This window comes from Notolabrus celidotus, chromosome 12, assembly GCF_009762535.1.
Source record: "Notolabrus celidotus isolate fNotCel1 chromosome 12, fNotCel1.pri, whole genome shotgun sequence".
Classification (NCBI taxonomy): Eukaryota; Metazoa; Chordata; class Actinopteri; order Labriformes; family Labridae; genus Notolabrus; species Notolabrus celidotus.
In genome coordinates, this window is record NC_048283.1 from 34,355,711 (window position 1) to 34,376,026 (window position 20,316).

Sequence of the window (20,316 nt, forward strand, 5' to 3'; positions counted from 1 at the left end):
CTTTACACCCTAACTTAGGACACAACTTAAGCACAGCTTGTGCAACATGCCGCTGGTCTTCAGTGATGTTGTCTGCTATAGCATACCAGTGCCTTTGCTCTTTGATGTGCTGAAGCTACACTGGAGGTAATCTATGTAAACAGCTATGTGGATGCCAAGACTGTTTGTTTACTGAACAAACACAATATTGAGAAGCAAATCACACTGCAAGGATGGTTAAGATATTCTCTTCTTTAGGAAAACTATATATATTATTTTAATAACATATGACGTTGACATCTTTTGTCACAAAAAATCTATTTTAACCAATTCTGTATGTATCAATGATATAAAATTGTATGTAAATAAGAGGTTCTTAGTCTCTTGTAGTCATACTGAACCACTTTGTAGCCATTTTCTGTCTTTGTGGCACTCTGAGCTCTTTGCAGTTGTTTCATTCATCTCTGTTTTTTTACCTTTAATATTTTTATTTAGTAAATGTTTCTTTTTAGCGTTGCATCTCATTCTTCATCTTTCTCATTAATCTTTTGTCTCCTTTTATATCACTCAATTAATTTTCAACAAGAAATACTCTCGTCAATTCCTTCAGAATCTACCTCACAGAGTAGCCCGAGTCTCTTCAGTAAGCCACCCATTATGTGCCACCACACCCTGCCAGCAGCGCCCCTGCTTACCGTCTCCCTGTACAAGGTTCTGGTCAGTCAGTGGTGCCTCCAATGTTACTTGCTGGCCTCCATTTACCACCTCTGTCTGGCCCAGACTCAACATGCTCTGCTGCTCTGCGGAGGAAGTAGGTTGCTGTTGGAGAGTGTCTCCCTCTATTTCCACCTGCATATCATGGGCCACAGTGCTGCCTCCTAAGGGGTCTTCAGAGGACTGGGGCTGCAACTGCTGGGCCAGTTCATACCTGGGACAAGAAAAGCAGAACCTTAGATCATAAAAAGTGCAGGTGTTTCATACACGTGCTTCATAGGGACTTGTGCACTAAAAGAAATGGACATATCTCAGAACAGACGCACTGACCTGTGGGTCTTCATATGCTTCCTGCAGTTAGGTGATGACTTGAAGGTCTTTTGGCAGTAAGGGCACATGTAGGGTCGCAGGTCGCTGTGGGTGGTCATGTGGCGTCGCAGGCTGCCGCTGGTAGTAAATGTGGTGTCGCACATCACGCACCTGTACGCCTTTAGACCAGAATGGGTCCTGATGTGAGCTTTGAGGACTCCTGAGGAGGCAAAGCTTCGACTGCACTGCACACACTTGTAAGGCCTCTCTCCTGTATGAGACCTGGGAAGGAACAACAAGGCTTATCATGCAAAAAGAATGCAGTGTGGTGGTATCTACAGTACCAACATTTCATTCCCAATAATTAAAATGCAGTGTTAAAACATTGATTTGTTGATTCTTGTTTGATGGCAAATTTAAATATTTTTGCCCAAATACCATCCAACTGCTCCTCTCCTCCACCCACCTGCTAACTACTTCCCTTTTTTCTCCTCCTCTTCTTTTTACTGGCATTAATTCCTCTTAACTCCCTTGGTACTTTCCAGACACACCAAATCCCTCCACTACTGTCAGCAGGTCTTAGTTTTTACTTTCTTTGCTTTCTCCTGCCTCCAAACTGCTGACTGTCTGTAGATAATCTTAGAGTAAACTTTAACAACAACTTAAAAAACATCTTTATAATCTCCCACATGGATATCAAGGTTTGGTTGATGAAAACAGTTCAGAGCGAATTGCTGAGAGTTTCGTATCTTTCCTTTAAAAGGTGACATATTCTGCTCTTTTTCATCAATATATATTGGTCTAAGAGGTCCCCAAAACATGTCTTTAAAGTTTATGCTCAAAAAAACACTTTGAAATCAGATTTTGGTCTGCCTGTAAACCCCTCTTTTCAGCCCTGCTCATAACAGTCTGTTTTCTGTGTCTGTGCCTTTAAATGAGAATGAGCTCTCTGACCACGCCCCCTCAGGAAGTGGACGTGGCCTCGGCTCTCCAGCACGTTGATGTAATGTTTACATGTTGGCTGAATATACACGGCTGCCCACAGACCCGCGTTACTTCAACCCTCTGAATTTGATCCAGAATCTGATCCTGACGGAGAGACGCCTGCAGCAGGACCTTTCTGAACCATTGGTCACAGATTTTGTGTTTCTTGTTGTTTTATCTATCAGTATGTAGACGTGTGTCTTGGTATACAGCTACGAACATGTAGCTATGTGGCTATGCTAACTAGCGCTAGCACTTTTCCATGATAAATAAAAATCATCCACTAGATCTTCAAATCTGCAGACGTGGGGAGTAAAACCTACAACTAGCATGCCTCCCTCCTAAGCTCCTTGTTAGCACACGTGTGCAGGGAATGAAAAACAGAGGAGGGGTTGAGTTGTATTTTATACAGTCTATGGGCTGAACAAGCTCCGAGCTCTGACTCCGTGACAGACCGGATGTCGTTGTGACGTAACAAAAACACTGAAATCTGAAACGGCTCGTTTCAGCACACATTTAAAGAAAGGTGTAGAAATCAGAACAGGGGCAGAATGGATTTTTTTCATTTTTGGGGGGTTTGTAGACATGCCAGGGAAACATATTTCAGGTAGAGAACCATTAAAAAGTCCATTTTGCGTGATATGAAAATGCGACATCAATCTTCCTGTAGTGACATTAGAGAGCCTGATAGACAACATTTTAAACATTGCAAAATATCCTTGCAGCACAGATACTGTCTTGGACTACAGACACTACATGGATATTGTAGTTCCTGGTGATGAACATTTGTTATGGCCCCACTTAAATATGGTGTTCCCAAGGCTCCATCTCTGAGCCCCTTTTGTTTTGTCTGAGTCACTGATATAACAGAGAGCATGGTCCAGACCTGCTCTGTCTGTGAATTGTTCGGAGACACCATGTATGAATTAGAGCTACACATAGTGATTTGCTGATTGACTGATTGATTGATTGATTGATTGATTGATTGATTGATTGATTGATTGATTGATTGATTGATTAATTGATTAATTGATTAGTGATTGACTGGCACATTAGCAACAAGAATGACATTTAAATCCACAGTTTACCATTTGGTACAATTTGATACAGTAGTTTTGATGACTTGTTAAACAATTATTGTTACTAATTTCATCTTCTGCTCAGTTTGAGAGACTAATACATGTTTTTCTTTCACCACACTAGATTACTGTTATTACTATATTAAGGGTTAAGGTTAAAAACACACCGTAGGTCTTCATTGAGTACAAAATGCTCCTCTTTAAAGCTCAGTTCACAAGTTGATTTTGACACTACTGATTACTTGTACAGCACATTATGGGGAGGCACCTGGCTTTAATGCTGACTTTCTTCTCCCCAATTAATTTTTGGGAAGCCTCAGATTGATTACATTGTGGTGAAGGCTTACAGATTCAGTGACTCACTTTTAATGTTTTGTATAAAATCTCCCAAATCTTTATTTGAAAAGTTTGTCTATTTATCATTTTCAGTGTACCTAATGGGTTTCTAGTTTGTATCACTGAGGGGTATTTTGATTACTTTCATTCTCATCTCATGTATATCCATTTATAGTGCCTTATTTTAGTCCTTGCTATGTACAGCACTCCTATAAGGGTGCGCTATGACAGGGGTTCTCAAACTTTTTGGCCCAAGACCCCCAAAATATATAAGGCTTGCGACCCCCACTGTCCCTCAAAGTGATTAAATGTAGCTTCATACTCAGTGTAGCTGGTCTGCAGAAAAGTAGCCACCTACATGCACACGTGGCTGTTTCCTGTGCTTTTATGAATCAACCGCTGCTACTGGTGCTTTTGTTAATTAACTGTAAACTAACCCCAACTCTAACCCTAACCTTAGGAGTCATCTAAAGTAAGGCAGAAAACTAATGAAAGAGGTGATACGTCCGGTGTCATGGCCGCAGCGTAGGTAACCTCGGCGTCTACCCTCCTCAATCCTTGGAAAAACTAAACGGCTGTTAGAACAGCTTTGTGCTCTGCAAGCGTGCATCCACTCTTGCTTCTCTCAAATCAAAGCAAATGCAAGGTTATATTTCTAAATGAATTACTTTTATAAATATATATTTACAGTAAGTTTTAGATTACTTCAAAAAAATAAAAAAAATACGACCCCCAATTAGATTTTGGCGACCCTCCAGGGGGTCCTGACCATAGACTGTATATAAAATGGACGTCATCTTGCTCGGCTCGAAGTGAGGCTGCCACAAAAACTGCTCCCCCTAGTGGCTGGCTGCAGTATAGGTCCAAAACTCTGTCTCCCCCATTCATTTAAATGGGGCATGAATTTATTTGAAAAATAAATACACGTTTGTACGAATGTTTCTCACATCCGTATGCTGTGGTGACATGTAGTTATTTGACTGTTTTGTGTTTAAGGCCTCTTTTTTCTGAAGTTTCTTTTTCGTTAGTTATTAGAGGTTAAAAAACGGGGTTTTACATCCGGGTTTGATTGACAGCTGCCGTATAGAGAAATTCCGTAGGACCTCGGGCGCTACGCCGTAGGGCGGAGCTTGTTACCGTGGAAACACAGATATTCTCTACTGTGCAGACTCTGGCTGCAGAAAATGTACAAGATGGCAGCGTTCTGGAACGGGATATTTTGGCTTCAAAACCGCACAATGGGAAAAGGCGGAGCGACGCTGTCCATTATACACACAGTGTATGGTCCCGACCCCCACTTTGGGAACCTCTGCTCTATGAAACACATTTAGTTTTATTACCACTACATTAACATTCATGCTACATCAGGCAGGTGACATCTTGTAAGCAATGTAAGAGACAATTTAATTTAAGAATGGTGCATTTTTAAATGTTATGAAGTCTTATCAACTGGAATGAATCCACCCTTTGGAAAGTATAACTTTGCATTATGGAATGTAATATAAATCTGTGGCATCATTTAATGTGTTTGCAAATTATCCATAGATGCGTCTACAGGGGCCTGATGGTGAAGCTCATTTGAGGGGCTCTTCACGAGAAGGTATAACAGTTTGTTTTTGGTGTTGTTACATGGGTTATCCATCAGTTACAATCAATTCATTGCAGAATGAATCACCTGGCTTTTGTTATATTTATGCCATAAATAATCACATTAATTTGATGCATATGAAGACCATGTAATGCTTACATTGCTTAAGCTCGTAAGAACTGAACTGTACATTAACAATGAAGAGGCTTTACCTGACATGCTGCTTCAGATGGCTGGATTTCTTGTAGGCTTTATTGCAGTAGTGGCACTTGTACGGCCGGTCATTGCCCACTACCTCCATGTATTGTTGCAGAGCCAAGCGAGGGTTCTGATAGCCTGTTAAACAAAATAGGAACAAGCAACATGTGGTCCTCCATATGAAAACATTGTTCAATTGTGCAGCAGGTTAATAAGAAAGGAAATGAAGAATGCGTTCCACTTTAACTCAAGGGGAACTGAAAATTGATGTCTTTGTGACCGGGAACTCAAGACTCAACATGTGTACACACATGCGCCTGTCAACAAGTGTTCTTACCGTAATCAGTGATGAGGATGGGTTCTTGCAGGGGAATATCAGGCAGAGGTAGGCTGCTCTTGGAGACTTTGGTTTTGTTGTTTTTTCTGGGGAATTTGTGTTTCTTCTGCTGTAAGCTTTTGAAGTGAGAAGCAATGTGTGTTTTTCTGTGGCCTGATGTACGAAATATCTTTTCACAGTGGGGGCAGGGGAAAGGACGCACACCTGGAAGCACAGCACACATGGAGAATTAGCATTTAAGAGAGTTATTGTTGCATTGTTTACAAAATACCTTTCCCTGTGCCAATATAAATAAATCATAAATCATAAATCATAAATCATGAATCATGAATAACATAAAACACATGCATAAAAAAATAGCAAGGTCATTTAATATTTAATACATTATTGTCTACAAAATGTTCTAAAACCTTTATTTAGCTTGAGACAATATACTGTATATATATTTTTTTTTTAAATTTTATTTAACCAGATAAATCCCATTGGAACCAAGACATTTTTCACAAGGGTGACCTGACCAAGAGGACGGTAGCACACGTCAAAATAAATAAATAATACATGGCATAGAACAGATTTACGATATATCTTTATGATACTAAATTACTGCACAAGGAAAAGTGGCAAAAATATGATACTGTCAGCGCAACACCTTTAGCAATAAAGGTACTTTTCAAAAGCCTTAAATGAAAGCAAACACATTACCAGAGTAGGGATGTCAACAATTCATCCAATATGGATTAATTGATTGTTTAGAAATTACTCTAACACATTTGTTTGTGTTCAGGTGGAACAAACATCATGTGGTCTCATATTTGGTTCAGCTATCAGGGAGGTGTTTTAAGTTTAAAGCATGTTTCAGAATCAGCTGACTGAAGGTGTTGCACACAGAGGAGACGCTCAGCTGGGGGCTGCAGCTGAGTGACAGGTCTCCATGAGCACTTTTTTACTCTGCTGCCGGACTGATTTTGACCCGGTTGCGCTCCTGGCTGACACCTCACTGCATTTAAATTTTTATTTTTCTCAAAAGGAACGAGAAAACTGGACACTGTGAGTCTGAAATCTGATCCTGTTCAGTTGTCCTGTTGCAGTAAACCCACATGTTGTAGTCTGAGTCTTCATTCTATGACCATGCATCCACGGAGATTATTTATAAACTGCTACTGACACCTGATCACATTCACATGCTTATTTTTCTCAATAAGAACGAGTCGACAGAAAACTGGACACTGTGAGTCTGAAATATGTTTCTGTTCAGTTCCCTTGTTGAAGTCTGAGCCTTCCCTTTTATGACTGTATGTCTGCAGAGATTATGAGCCTGCTCCTCACGTTGATATTCAGCATGTTTGATGTTTTGAACACCTCAATACGACCCGTAGATATTCAATACTTTCAGTTATATATATTGTGTTGTGAAGGAAAACTTGATTCAGGGGAAAAAACGCATTTGGCATTATTTTTTAGATGGAAAACGTTTACTTTTTTTTTATGATTAATCGATTATTGATCGTTAACATTTCCAAAGATTGATCACGAAAAATACTTGAAATTTACATCCCTTAACCAGAGATTAACTCAACACCTGACATAAACTTGTATTTACACTAAAACTAGACACAACAATGCCCTGATGCAAATAATTATTAAGCTGTTACACCTCTTTTCTAATGCTGACATCTCATCTCCATGAGGTTATTTAATGAAATCTCTCTGAGAGGAAGCTAAATGACAGCAAACATATAAGTGCAAATAAGGGCTCTCTTCTGTATAGCAGCAGGACTACACAGGTCCAGCGTTTCTACTTTGCTGTATGCTTCATCATACATACAGCTGAACACTAAATGATAGAGGCTGCCAGGTAAGTGATATCATTTCGCTAAAAGCTTCTATATGTCTCCATTACCTGGTGTGCATACTGGTTATGTAAGCACACAGTTAATGGTTTAACAGGTGTGTGCTCTACAATGAGGAGAAGGTTATAAACAGAGAAAGTGCATTCACATTGTGGATTTTGTTTCCTTTGAATGTAACCCTCACATGAAGTGGACCTGCTTCTCACCTGTATGAAGCCGCATGTGTACCTTCATGCTGCCAGAAGTGGAGAAACACTTGAGGCAACACTGGCACTCAAAGGCTTTGATACCCGTGTGCGTTTTCATGTGTGCCGTGAGGGTGCTCTTGACAGCAAAAGCTCTGAAGCACTGTTTGCACTTGAAAGGCTTCTCGTGCGTGTGGATGCGGATGTGGCGGACTAGGTCGCTGGGCTTCTTGAACTCCTTGGAACAATACGGACAGCCGTGCCAGCGGACGCCATTCTCCTCCCTGATGGAGCCTGAAAAAGAAGGTAGTGAAGCAGCTGTCCATAGATGGTTTGGTGTTGCACCTCAAAGCTGTTTGTCAACCAATTAAACAGCAGAAAGATAAACATCTTTTGATTACATGAAAGCATATCTGTTTGATGCAGATGTTTGGTATATTCAGTTTTTCTGATGTTTGCAGTATTTAATGATTTCAAAAGACAGAAGTAATTTTAATGTACCTGGCATTTGAATGGGTTTCTTGAAGATGCTCCTTTTCTTCTCCCGGACAGGTCTCTCAGGAGCTTGAACTTTCTTGCTCTCCACAGCAGCTCCGTCAGTAGTCTGGTTCTGTGACTCCCTGGATGTGCCGTCACCTTGCGGTTGGACGACGCTCAGCCCGCTGTTCTCCAAAGCTTGCTGAGAAACAGATCCAACATCTGATTAAACACCACAGCTTTCAATTACATCAAAATGCCTTTACTACATTATAATATAACTACAGAAATGCAAGTCAACGGTTATTATCCTTTTTGTGTGCATGCAGCCTGTTAGAGTCGCTCCTCTTCGTTCATTCTTCTTTCTGATTTTTCTTCTCTTTCTTCATCAAACTTTGTCAGATTTTTCTCTGGCAGCTTGTTTAAGTTGTGACCTCTTTTGGCCTTCTGTTGGTGAGATTTGTGGACTGTTTTTCACCATGAAATCACCAACTTAAACTTTTACTTGCATTACTGTTGCCTGGCAACCCCGCTATGTTTTGTTTTTACTAATGCTCAGCTGGTTGAGCTGAAGCCGGCCGGTTCATCGGCTGAACCGCTGGATATTCCTGCAGAGCTCTGGAGATTTAGGACACATGGAGGCAGAGGAGGCATAGAGCTACAAGGAGGAGAGCTGGTATAAGAAGACAGAGGTTTATGGAGAGGAGATAGAAGCAGTGTCTCTCCTCTCTCATCATGGGCAACGTGAGATCTCTGGATAATAAGATGGACGAGCTAACAGGACTAGCCAGGAGTCAGACGGAGTTTCAGGAATGTAGCATGGTGTGCTTCACGGAAACGTGGCTGCATCAGGATATTCCCGACCACAACGTCTCCATTGACGGCTTCCAGACTGTCTGTGCAGACCGGGATAGCAGCGAGAGCGCTTTGGGCCTCCGACCATATTATCTGCACAGGGAGATCTCACATGTCATACTGGTATCTGTTTACATCCCCCCTCTGCCAACCAGACTACGGCGTCCAACGTTCTCAACGCTGCCATAGCCAGACTCCAGACAGACCACCAGAGTGCCCTCTTCCTGATCTCCAGACAGACCACCAGAGTGCCCTCTTCCTGATCTCCAGACAGACCACCAGAGTGCCCTCTTCCTGATCTCCAGACAGACCACCAGAGTGCCCTCTTCCTGATTTCCTGACAGACCACCAGAGTGCCCTCTTCCTGATCTCCAGACAGACCACCAGAGTGCCCTCTTCCTGATCTCCAGACAGACCACCAGAGTGCCCTCTTCCTGATCTCCAGACAGACCACCAGAGTGCCCTCTTCCTGATCTCCAGACAGACCACCAGAGTGCCCTGTTCCTGATTTCCAGACAGACCACCAGAGTGCCTTCTTCCTGATCTCCAGACAGACCACCAGAGTGCCCTCTTCCTGATCTCTGGGGACTTCAACCATGTATTTATTTTCTACATAGCTTATTTTGTCTTCTGTACATACTTTTATTATCATTACTTTCATTGTATTGTATTTATATCTTATTAATTACTTATTGTATTAATATTATTTGATATTTTTACTTATTGTGTATAGGAGCAACTGTAATGACTGAATTTCCCAGAGATAAAAAAAAGTATTTCTGATTCTGATTACAGGATGATTCTATCTCAAATTGAAATCATGTTAAGGATTTTTAGATGACAAAATGCTTAAACTGTATCCCTATGAAAATCACATCCATCTGTGCTGAGAGCAGATGCTCCGTTCAATGCTCTGCTGCAGGTGTTCTAATTTATTAAACTTCCTGGTCAACATTTAAATATATACCACCTCCTTTTCCCTGGATAGACTGTCTCCAAGACAGAAAACAATAATAATGCAATTTAGTCAAGAAAAGAAAGAAACTTGACAGAGCTTGAGCTCCAGTAAACATGTTTTCAGAGACTTTCCAGAGAAGTTTATTTTCTCTCATCTTCATTCTAAATATTCCCTTCCTCCTGTGGGTGCTACAATCTCCAAGTACAAAACTTCCACATGAATGGTTCCACTCGTTTTTTGAGTTGACAGAAGCCAATGTGTGTTTGTAAGTGTGGTAGTGCGTTAGTGTTTATGTGCTCCTCTGCCTAATTGCTCCAAGCTCACCCGGATGAGAACAATGTATAATTCACCAAAAGGTCCATCCTTTAAGAGTGTTCGCCTCACTGAGAGGCTGGAGCTGAGACTGTGCTCCCTCTTGGGCTGCTTTATGATTGATATTCATCTACTTGTGGCTATGTCACAGGCACGTCAGTCCCAGCAGACCTGCCGGGCCCTGAATGACTGCCTAATTTATTTCATATGAGTGAATGTCCTTCACCGACCTGCAGGATGTCCTGGTTGATTGCAGTTTCCATGGTGATAGCTGGCTCTGGGGGTTGCGGCTGGGCTGTCTCCCCGCTGACTTGCTCAGACAGCTCCAGAAGTTGCTGGATGACATCGGTCACCCCCTCGCCGCCCTCTGACCCCCCAGGAGCCTGACCTGCTGTCTCTGTCTCCTAAGGGATGACAAAGGATGGATGTGAAAGAGGAAAGGAATGAGGGGAGGAAAAAGATGAGCCACCAACGTCACCAACGTGACGCAGGGCCAATCAGAGGATCAGGAAAGGACGTGGTTTGAAAGCTGACTCAATTTTATCTGTTGTGATTTGGTGCATACAATTAGCAGAGCATTAGCTACCATGCAAAAGAAAAAGTGCATACATCTGTCTTATGGCCCTGTCACACCTTGACGATTTAGCCAGCGTTTGCGGCATATAAAAGAATTGGCGAGTATGCTGGCGTATGTCGTATAAGTTATAGGTAAGTTTTATGTAAGTGAAGAACACGCTGAAGCACGCTGGTATATGTCGTAGTACGCCGAGTATGCAGCGTATATTTATCAGATTTGCTTTGATCCTATGAGCTAGTGAGAGCGCTCAGGTCTTTAAGACTCACGGTGAGGCAGCTTTAATCATCACTGTCCACATCTGTGGAACACCCTAACTGAAGATCTGAGGGCTGCACAGAGCATCAACATTTTAAAAGCAAACTCAAGGCCGACCTTTTTAGTCTCACTTTAACTGAGTTTTATTCTAATAACAGTTTTATTTATCTATTTATCTATTTATTTATTTATTTATTTATTTATTTATTTATTTATTTATTTATTTATTTGTCTATTTATTTATTTATTTATTTATTTATTTATTTATTCATCTATTTATTTATTTATTTATTTATTTATTCATTATCTAGTTCAAATTTTAGTCACTTTTATTCAATTTGATTTAATCATTTAATTATGTGCTTATTTATTTTAAATTTAAATAACAAGTTCAGCATCTTATTTTCTTTTAATGGTTTAATATAATAGTGTTTTATTATCTAAGAAATGTATTTTATTGATGTGATTTTAATTTTCTGTATTCGGAATCTTAATATCTTCTGAACCGTCATGTTAAAAAAAAATTCACCCCCAGTACAGTGTGTGCTGATAGATTAGCTACTGTAGGACCAAGCCGTTTTTTGAACCAGGCTGTAAACAGGTTTATTAATGCTGCAAAGATCGTCTTTGTCTCATTCATGTCTATGTGTTTTCCGGTGTTTCTGCAGTCAGCCTCAAGTGGATTCTCGATGTATAACAGTTTATAACACTTCCGCATGGGCTTCATATTTTGAGACCGGAGGTTGCGGCTTGGTCTTAGCCTGTCTTGGTGTTGGGTCTCTGTTCATAATTTGACATAGAGTGGTCTAGACCTGCTCTGTTTTTAAAAGCGTCTTGAGATAACGTTCGTTGTGATTTGGTGCTATACAAATAAAGATTGATTGATTGATTGATTGATTGATTGATTGGTTGGTTGGTTGGTTGATTTATTGATTGGTTGATTGGTTGATTGGTTGATTGATTGATTGATTGGTTGATTGGTTGATTGGTTGATTGGTTGATTGATTGATTGATTGATTGATTGGTTGATTGATTGATTGATTGATTGATTGATTGATTGGTTGATTGATTGATTGGTTGATTGGTTGATTGATTGATTGATTGATTGATTGATTGGTTGATTGATTGATTGGTTGATTGATTGATTGATTGATTGATTGATTGATTGATTGATTGGTTGATTGAATGATTGGTTGATTGATTGGTTGATTGATTGATTAGTTGGTTGATTGATTGATTGGTTGATTGATTGATTGATCAATCGATCGTGTTCTTTGAAAGAGAGGCTGCAGACAGCTCTGATGATGCATGGGAAACAGAGTAAATGGCATTCAGTGCATTTTCCAAAACATATACATTGTCATTAACCAGCGGCAGCCTTTTTATATACTTCGTCTGCGTTATTACGCTAGTACATCCTATCAGATTGCAATCGAGAAGATTAACAGCAACACTATCTGCCAATAAAGACTAAGAAGAAGAAGAAATAGAATAAGAAGCAGCCCTCGACGATATGATGATATGATGATTCATGATGCCTTCTGTTTATCTGCTGTGGGCTTAAAGTCAAACTCTACAAACATACTGTGAATGCATAATCTGAGAGGTGATAATGAAAAACAACATCATAAAATCATCTGACAGATTGAAAACCATGAAAGTCAACCAGGTCAGAAATGCTACTTTCTCAGAAACAATATAAATGTAAAATTCCCTTTACTTGAGAGTCTTATCATGAAAACAGAGCCAATGACTTCATCCTCATTCATCTACCTTCAGCACATCATAAATCACAAGTAATGTGTGACAAAATATCTTATTCTAAGTTCTAATTTGGCTAATTAAATTTAATTACTTAAGGTCAGTCGAGGGGATATAACGATCAAACTTTAAAAGGATAGATGCTACATTCAAAACAACCACTGTGTCATGATATCAGCACGTTGTTATGTTCTCTTACCGGAGTACTGGAGGGCACCTCGATCACAGAAATGTGCATCTTGCTTATGTGAGCATTCAGGCTGCCCAGCTTCTTGAATGAACAGCTGCAATCCATGCACGGGAACAACTGAGCGCCTTCTCTCTGTAAGAGAACACAAACACACATAGTGAGACCCCTGGCTGCTATGTGTATGTTTGGCCATTTTCAGTGACAAGTTAATATTATTATGTCATTCTGAGAATACTGCAGTTGGTGTGTCTTCATTTACTTAGAAAATAGTTGAGTTACATACACATAGAATGTGTCTGAAGTAGGGATATTAACAATAAATCCAGTATGGATGAATTGATTGTTAAAAAGGATATAAACCATACATATACGTAATGAAAATCTGATTGAAAGCTCTTACTGTAGCATAAATTACATATAAACTAGGTGAAGAAAGTGTGAACCAATAAATGTTGCTATGACACTCTACATACAGTATTGTGTTCATAATCATTGGATAGAAAATGTACTGTATTGCTGAAAAAGAAAATCTGTCAATCTGAGTAATTCATGTACAGTCATGGCCAAAAGTTTTGAGAATGACACAACTATTAATTTTCACAAAGTCTGCTGCTTCAGTTTTTATAATGGCAATTTGCATATACTCCAGAATGTTATGAGGAGTGATCAGCTCAACTGCAATTAATTGCAAAGTCCCTCTTTGCCTTGAAAATGAACTTTATCACCAAAAACACATTTCCACTGCATTTCAGCCCTGCCACAAAAGGACCAGCTAACATCATTTCAATGACCAGAACGTCCTCCGAGAGCAACTTCCCCCAACCATCCAAGGGCAGTTTGGTGATGAAGAATGCCTTTTCCAGCATGATGGAGCACCTTGCCATAAAGCAAAAGTCATAACAAAATGGCTCGGGGAACAAAACATTAAGATTTTGGGCCCTTGGCCAGGAAACTCCCCAGATCTTAATCCCATTGAGAACTTGTGGTCAATCCTCAAGAGGCTGCTGGACAATCAAAAACCCACAAATTCTGACAAACTCCAAGCATTGATTATGCAAGAATGGACTGCCATCAGTCAGGATTTGGTCCAGAAGTTGATTGACAGCATGCCAGGGAGAATTGCAGAGGTGTTGAAAAAGAAGGGTCAACACTGCAAATATTGACTTATTGCATGAATTCTGTGTAATTCTCAATAAAAGCTTTTGATACTTATGAAATGCTTCTAATTGTATTTCATTATACCATAGAAACATCTGACAAAAACACCTAAAAACCCTGAAGCAGCAGACTTTGGGAAAATGTAATATTTGTGTCATTCTCAAAACTTTTGGCCATGACTGTAGTGTTGACTATAATGCTTTGACCACTATTGAATCTGGCATGGGAAGGACGCTGTGATGAGATTTGGATGAAAGAAATAAGAGGTTGTTGACTTTGCCCGAGGGGAGCTTGAGGGAAGAAAACATTCAAAACAAGCCCACTGGGGAGCTCGCTGGGGTTCAGCTTTTGAGTCTTAACTTTGATGAGAAATGAGGAAGAGAAAGAGCTTGAAAATTAGTCCACTGGGAATAAATCCCAAACTGAAAGAACAGAAAGAAATCTAAATGCGAAATTATAACAATAAAAAAAGTCTGAAGCTATTTACAACCCCAATTCCAATGTAGTTGGAACTCTGTGTGAAAGGTCAAAACAGAGGTATGTTTACCGTAGTGTTGCATCACCTCTTCTTTTAACAACTCGCTGTGAACGTTTGGGAACCGAGGGGACCAGTTTCTGAAGTTTTGAAAGTGAAATGTTGTTCCATTGTTCCCTGATATAGGATTTCATCTGCTCAGCAGTTCAAGGTCTACTTCGTATAGTTTTTCATGTCATGGTGCGCCAAATGTTTTGAATTGGGTGACTGGGTTGGGACTGCTGGCAGGCTAGTTTAGCACCTGGACTCTACTATTACAGAAACATGCTGTTGTGATACATGTCGATTGTGGCTTGTTACATCTGGTGCTGATTTTCAGATTTCTCCCTTCTGTACATTGATGATGTTATGAACTGTAGATGAGAAAGTCTCTGTATTCTTTGCAATTTTACACTGAGAGGGGTACGTGTTAAAGAGATCTAGCCCTTGGGTTTTTCTCCAATCCAATCTCAACAAGGCACAATCCAAAGAAGACATATTGATAAGTAAAAGTTGTCAGAAAACGTTTGCCAAATATAAAAAATGGGGGCGTGGCAGGTACATCAAACTCTCATGTCTCATTGATTTTTGGGGGCTTTAAAATGCTCCCAATCACACCAAATCGGTCACACGCATCGGCCACGCATCCCCTCTAAACATTAAGGGGCTCTCGTCCAAAAAAATTCAAAAATCTGCTCTACAGCGCCCCCTAAAGGGTTAAAAAAAAACCAAGTAAAATACCCCTCTCCACAGAGGTTTTTTGAGCTACGTGTACCATTTCAGAGATGCTCATTCAGGGCATCAGGACGCACAGAAAAGCCTCTTGCACCCATATGCTAAAACCAACAGGGAGCCTTATTAGGGCCCGAGCACTGGCACGCAGTGGCGGCAAGGCCCTATTATATCCCCAAAGGATTGCTAGGATTCTTCCGCTGCTTCAAAGCCAAATTTGCATGCCTCTACGTGGCCCAAAACTCACCAAAATTGGTCCCAAAGTCATCCCATTTATATATGTTGGGGCTCTTTTACACAGAAAGTGAAAAAAATTGAGGTATACCTCCCGCACCCACAAAATCTTGTGGATTCGGGAGTAATCAGGGTTTTCACTGTTTTTGGCACTGTGCCAAATCTTTTAGGATATTAAAACCTTAATGTCTCTTGGATACAATGTTAGATCAGGACCAAACATTACATGTATGATAACTATCCCAGGCGTAATGCGTCTGTATGCAAATATTCACCTATATCTTATAGGGCCCCCTACTGGCAACAGGAAGTTACATGTCTTACTTTGTGATGAAATGCTTCTCCTGTTTTAAACAGTTCTTTTTCAAATGTGCTCAGAAATAACCTTTACACCTTCATGAAGCATCACAGGTCAGAATGTGACCTGTCGTGTTCAATCTGTTTGAAGTTACATACACATGATCAGGGTCCATCCCTCAACACACCTATGGACAAATTTGACATGTTTCATCATGGACCCAGCCTGAACTCTTCTATATACACATGTTGGTCATAGGAATAGCGCCACCTAATGGACACACACAGTATTCACTCTCAGAACATGTTTTTAACATGCTTGTGATCACAACTCTTTCTATAATGATCTGTGTTGAACAATCCTTCAGAACAAAATTTAAGACACAGCACCACCTACTGATGGAAGGCAGTACTGCAATGTACACTATGCTGACAACTCACAGTTTCAGCCTAAGCCTCTTAAAGTGCAGCACAGCAACACCTGCTGCGCATCAGGCGGTAGTGCACATCATGTGGTGGGGCACATTAGGCGGTGCTTGTGCAAGGGCCCGCTCATATCCGCTTGCAGTTTTAATTTTTATTTCTAATTTTCTTTTGCCTATCTATGTTTGTCATTCGTGCTATGGCGATCCAGCGCAGAGATAATGTATTTCCTGTTTGCCTGATACTTTTGGTCTCTGCTTCCTTATCATTCATCTGACATCGACAATGGACATGATCCCTCTCTCCTGTACTCTTCTTTTTGTTGTTTGTGCACACTTTGTTTTTGGATTTCTCTCTTCTACTTAAAAACAAATTAAAAAAATGTATAATAAAAAATGTATCACCATTTTTTTTTTAAATGACCATATTTTGCCATTAAATAACAGTTTTCTGTTTCAAAATTAGCTATTTTAATTGAATATTAGGGATACACTGAATCCACAATTCAATTGGAATCCCCATTTATGGATCACAAAACGGTTCACTCACGATTCTCTAACAATTTTCAAGAAAACTGGATTGAACTCAAAACTTAAATAACTATTATTTTATTTCAATTCTTAGATATGGACAGTTAATATATATTTGTTCTCTTATATTTCTTTGTAAACAAAGTCATCCTTTTTCATTTTTAAGGTGTGTTGTAACTCAAATTAAACCACTGCACACTTTTTTCACAACTTGTACAAAAACTAAAATCACCGTACAAAAATACCTTGTTGGAAAATTTCAGAACAATTATAGAGAAATGGAAATGAAAGTATTAAATATTAAAACAAATAAGGTCAATCTCTTTAAATTAGGGATGTAAATTTCAAGTATTTTCTGTGATTGATCTTTGGAAATGTTAACGATCAATTATCATTTAATCATTAAAAAAACATGAATGTTTTCCATGTCAAAAACAATGACAAATGTGTTTTTTCCCCTAAATCAAATGTTCCTTCATGACACAGTGTATATTACTGACAGTATTAAACAGCTACGGATCATATTGAGGTGTTCAACATGTTAACACGCTGAATATCAACGTGAGGAGCAGGCTTAGAAATAATCTCTGTGGACGCATGGTCATAGAGTGAAGACTCAGACTACAACATGTGGATTTACTGCAACAGGATAACTGAACAGGATCAGATTTTGGACTCAGTGTCCAGTTTTCTCCTTCTTATTGAGAAAAGTAAGCATTTAAACGCGGTCAGGTGTCAGCCGGGAGTGCAACCGCCGCCGAAAAGCGAGTGACGAGAGAGCAGCGCAAGATACTTAATGATGTTGAACAAGCGGAGTATAATGCAGATAGCGCCTTCTACTGTTTAAAAATAATATCCAGACACAAATTTTGTTGAATCATTTTAATCCACCCTTATGTGTATCGATTTTTTACCGTCTTGCAATATATCCTTACATCCCTACTGAATATATAGCAGAAAGGATCTGCAGACCATAAAAAAACAAGATTTATTAACATTTTACCCAGTGTCCCAACTTTTCTGAAGTAGGATTGCAGAAGTAAGACCAGTAAGAAAATCAATAAGAGCAAGGCTGACTGTTGAGTGGGACTTCACTGGGGAACAATTGCTCTTCTATGAGGGAAAACAACTGGAGAATAAGAAGTGGAGAATAAGTGGAAGTGGACAGCATTATTTACAGGAAAGTTGTGAAAGAGGATTTATGTGGAGTACGTCCAGTTTGATTGTATCACAGCCATGACGAGTAAGTGGCCGCTGGGTTAAGGATGAGTGTGCACAGGTGGAAAACATACAGGAAAAAAGGTTGGCAGTTCCATTTCTCATGTGGTCAAATGCATGCTTTCACCTTCGTGGTAATCTTCAGATGAGAGCGAGGGACTATGAAAGAGTGGACAGAGGTGAAATGGATGTCATATGAGGAGGAGGGAAGAGAGGGATTGAAGGTAGAGAAGGTAACAATGAAGAATAGATCAGGACAGAAATTGGACCTTAAGAGTGGGAAGATTGGGTACAAGTCGGAATTTTAAAAGTAGAGTGGTAGAAGGTGTTGGAACTTTGGATGAGGTTACCCGTGCAAGTAGGGTTGAGACATTTGGTTTGCAGCAAAGTACATAAGGGATAATCTTACCCAAACACAGGGCTGGCTGAAAAGTATATTTGCTGACCAATTTTGCATTTTTCTTTCTTTCTAATCTCCATCCATAGCTAAGCCACTCCCTTCTCTTCCACTGAGTGAGGTGCTGTGGCATATTTAAATATACACCTTCTAACATGTACATTTCTTGTTGCTCATGAGCTACATGGCCAAACTCAATAAGAATGAACTATGAGAATTCTCCTCCCCTGATTAGCATCTTCTGATAGTCTTACTGTAAATAATGCCAGTTTGTAATGTATTCATAAGGTCAATTAATCATAAGAACAGATTGTATGTGAAACAGGAAAACTGAAGAACACTTGTAGTAATCAGATGCATTATTTGGCTTTGCAGAAGTAAATCAATAAACAAGCCCAATCATTGATTTCATGGAATACAAACACTCTCTTAAGCCCCCTAGAAAAGTTTTTAGGTGGTTGTGAAGCAGACTGAAGTTAATATTGATGCCTCTCTTTGAACTACAGAAGCAAGTGAGAGCATTCGCATCAAGACTATTGATTTCTCAATAACAGTTTTTTGTGCAATTAACCACTGCTGGGGTTAGGTGTCAAAGGTGAGTAACACTACACTGCAAAGAAAGCCTTTGATTACATCTTCCACAACAAAGATTCACAATGAGTGATTTGTCTGATTGTTAAAAGATAGCAGGATGAGGTATTTCATCGGAAACTGCTACTTTCATATGTACAGGACAAGACCAGCAAAGAGAAAAGACCAAATCAACACAAACCAAAAGTTCCACACAGGAGCTCATGATCCAGTACTGTCCGAAAGACAAAGATAAGGGGAGAGGAAAGTGACTATTGATTGGGGTGAGGTGTACATTTTTTTTGTTGAAGGAGTTCATCTGGTTTCTTTCTCAGAGTGTAGCTGGGTCAGTAGCTTCAATATCTTTCCTGTCCTTTGCATGTGTCCAGTTAATTATGAATTAATTGCACTGTGTGGACAGCAAATCTCTTGAGTGATCGTGCATTTGATTAAAGTTCAAGCATAGCGAGACAGTGCTGACTGAAAACTGACAGGCCTTTAATATTTAGCTAGGGTCAAACCTCCATTGTATATTTTAGAACAGTATATGGGATTCATTTTGTTGAAGTTTTGTATAAAGTCTTTGTCTGAATAGATGGACTGTGCACCTGTGAACCGTGTACATGTAGGCAATAGATTCATGTACAGTGTTCAGACACTGTTAAGATTCCATTTAACAGGCCAGTGGCTGTGATGATTCAAGATGAAGAGGTTCACTTTGTTACAGTGTCTCTGTACAAACAAGCAGGTCTTATATAAGTAAGCTGAAAGGACTCAGTTCAAATTACCTGACAGATTGGATTGTGGTGAAGAGGCTGCACTGTGCATGATAGACAGAGAGAAACGGCTAAGTACATCATCAGTCCTGATTGCCTTTGATTTAGTTTGTTGAAACAGGCTTTCCTCAACGGGGAACTGGTGCACATCCGTCTCGTTTTGCCAATGAACAATTTGAATTCAAAGAGCGTGAGGGTTGAAAACATTACATACTCAAAACATGGAGATAACGTCTGCCATTTCCAGTAATTTTGCATGCTGTTTTTAAGAAAGGGCACCAGCTGTTAATGTGGTATTCATTTGGCAGGTAATCCACCAGTTTGAGGATCATGTGTAGTCTCAATAGAAATATAAAATCATTGCAAGTGACATTACTCAGAGTGCTTTGAATACTAATGTGATGTGGAATTAGTAGTTCCAAACAGAGAATGTTATTTTTCATTAGTTATTAGAGGTTAAAAAACGGGCTGCGCCCTGGAGAGGGATTTTTTGGCTTCAGAACCGTACAACGGGAAGAGGCGG

At 39.8% G+C, this 20,316-nt stretch overlaps 1 protein-coding gene across 2 annotated transcripts in view; it reads right to left on the reverse strand.

Moving 5' to 3' along the window:
* LOC117822866 (zinc finger protein 236-like) overlaps positions 1-20,316 on the reverse strand; it is a 132,464-nt gene that overhangs the window by 66,679 nt on the left and 45,469 nt on the right. For both annotated transcript variants that reach the window (XR_004633266.1, XM_034697795.1), the window contains exons 7-14: positions 12,954-13,076; positions 10,392-10,565; positions 8,061-8,238; positions 7,581-7,853; positions 5,525-5,728; positions 5,202-5,325; positions 1,024-1,284; positions 675-907 (exon numbers count right to left, since the gene is read on the reverse strand). Coding sequence is in view for 1 of the 2 variants with exons in the window: in XM_034697795.1 (XP_034553686.1) it covers positions 675-907; positions 1,024-1,284; positions 5,202-5,325; positions 5,525-5,728; positions 7,581-7,853; positions 8,061-8,238; positions 10,392-10,565; positions 12,954-13,076 (1,570 nt within the window). In the remaining variant the exon portion in view is untranslated. The remainder of the gene's footprint in view (positions 1-674; positions 908-1,023; positions 1,285-5,201; positions 5,326-5,524; positions 5,729-7,580; positions 7,854-8,060; positions 8,239-10,391; positions 10,566-12,953; positions 13,077-20,316) is intronic.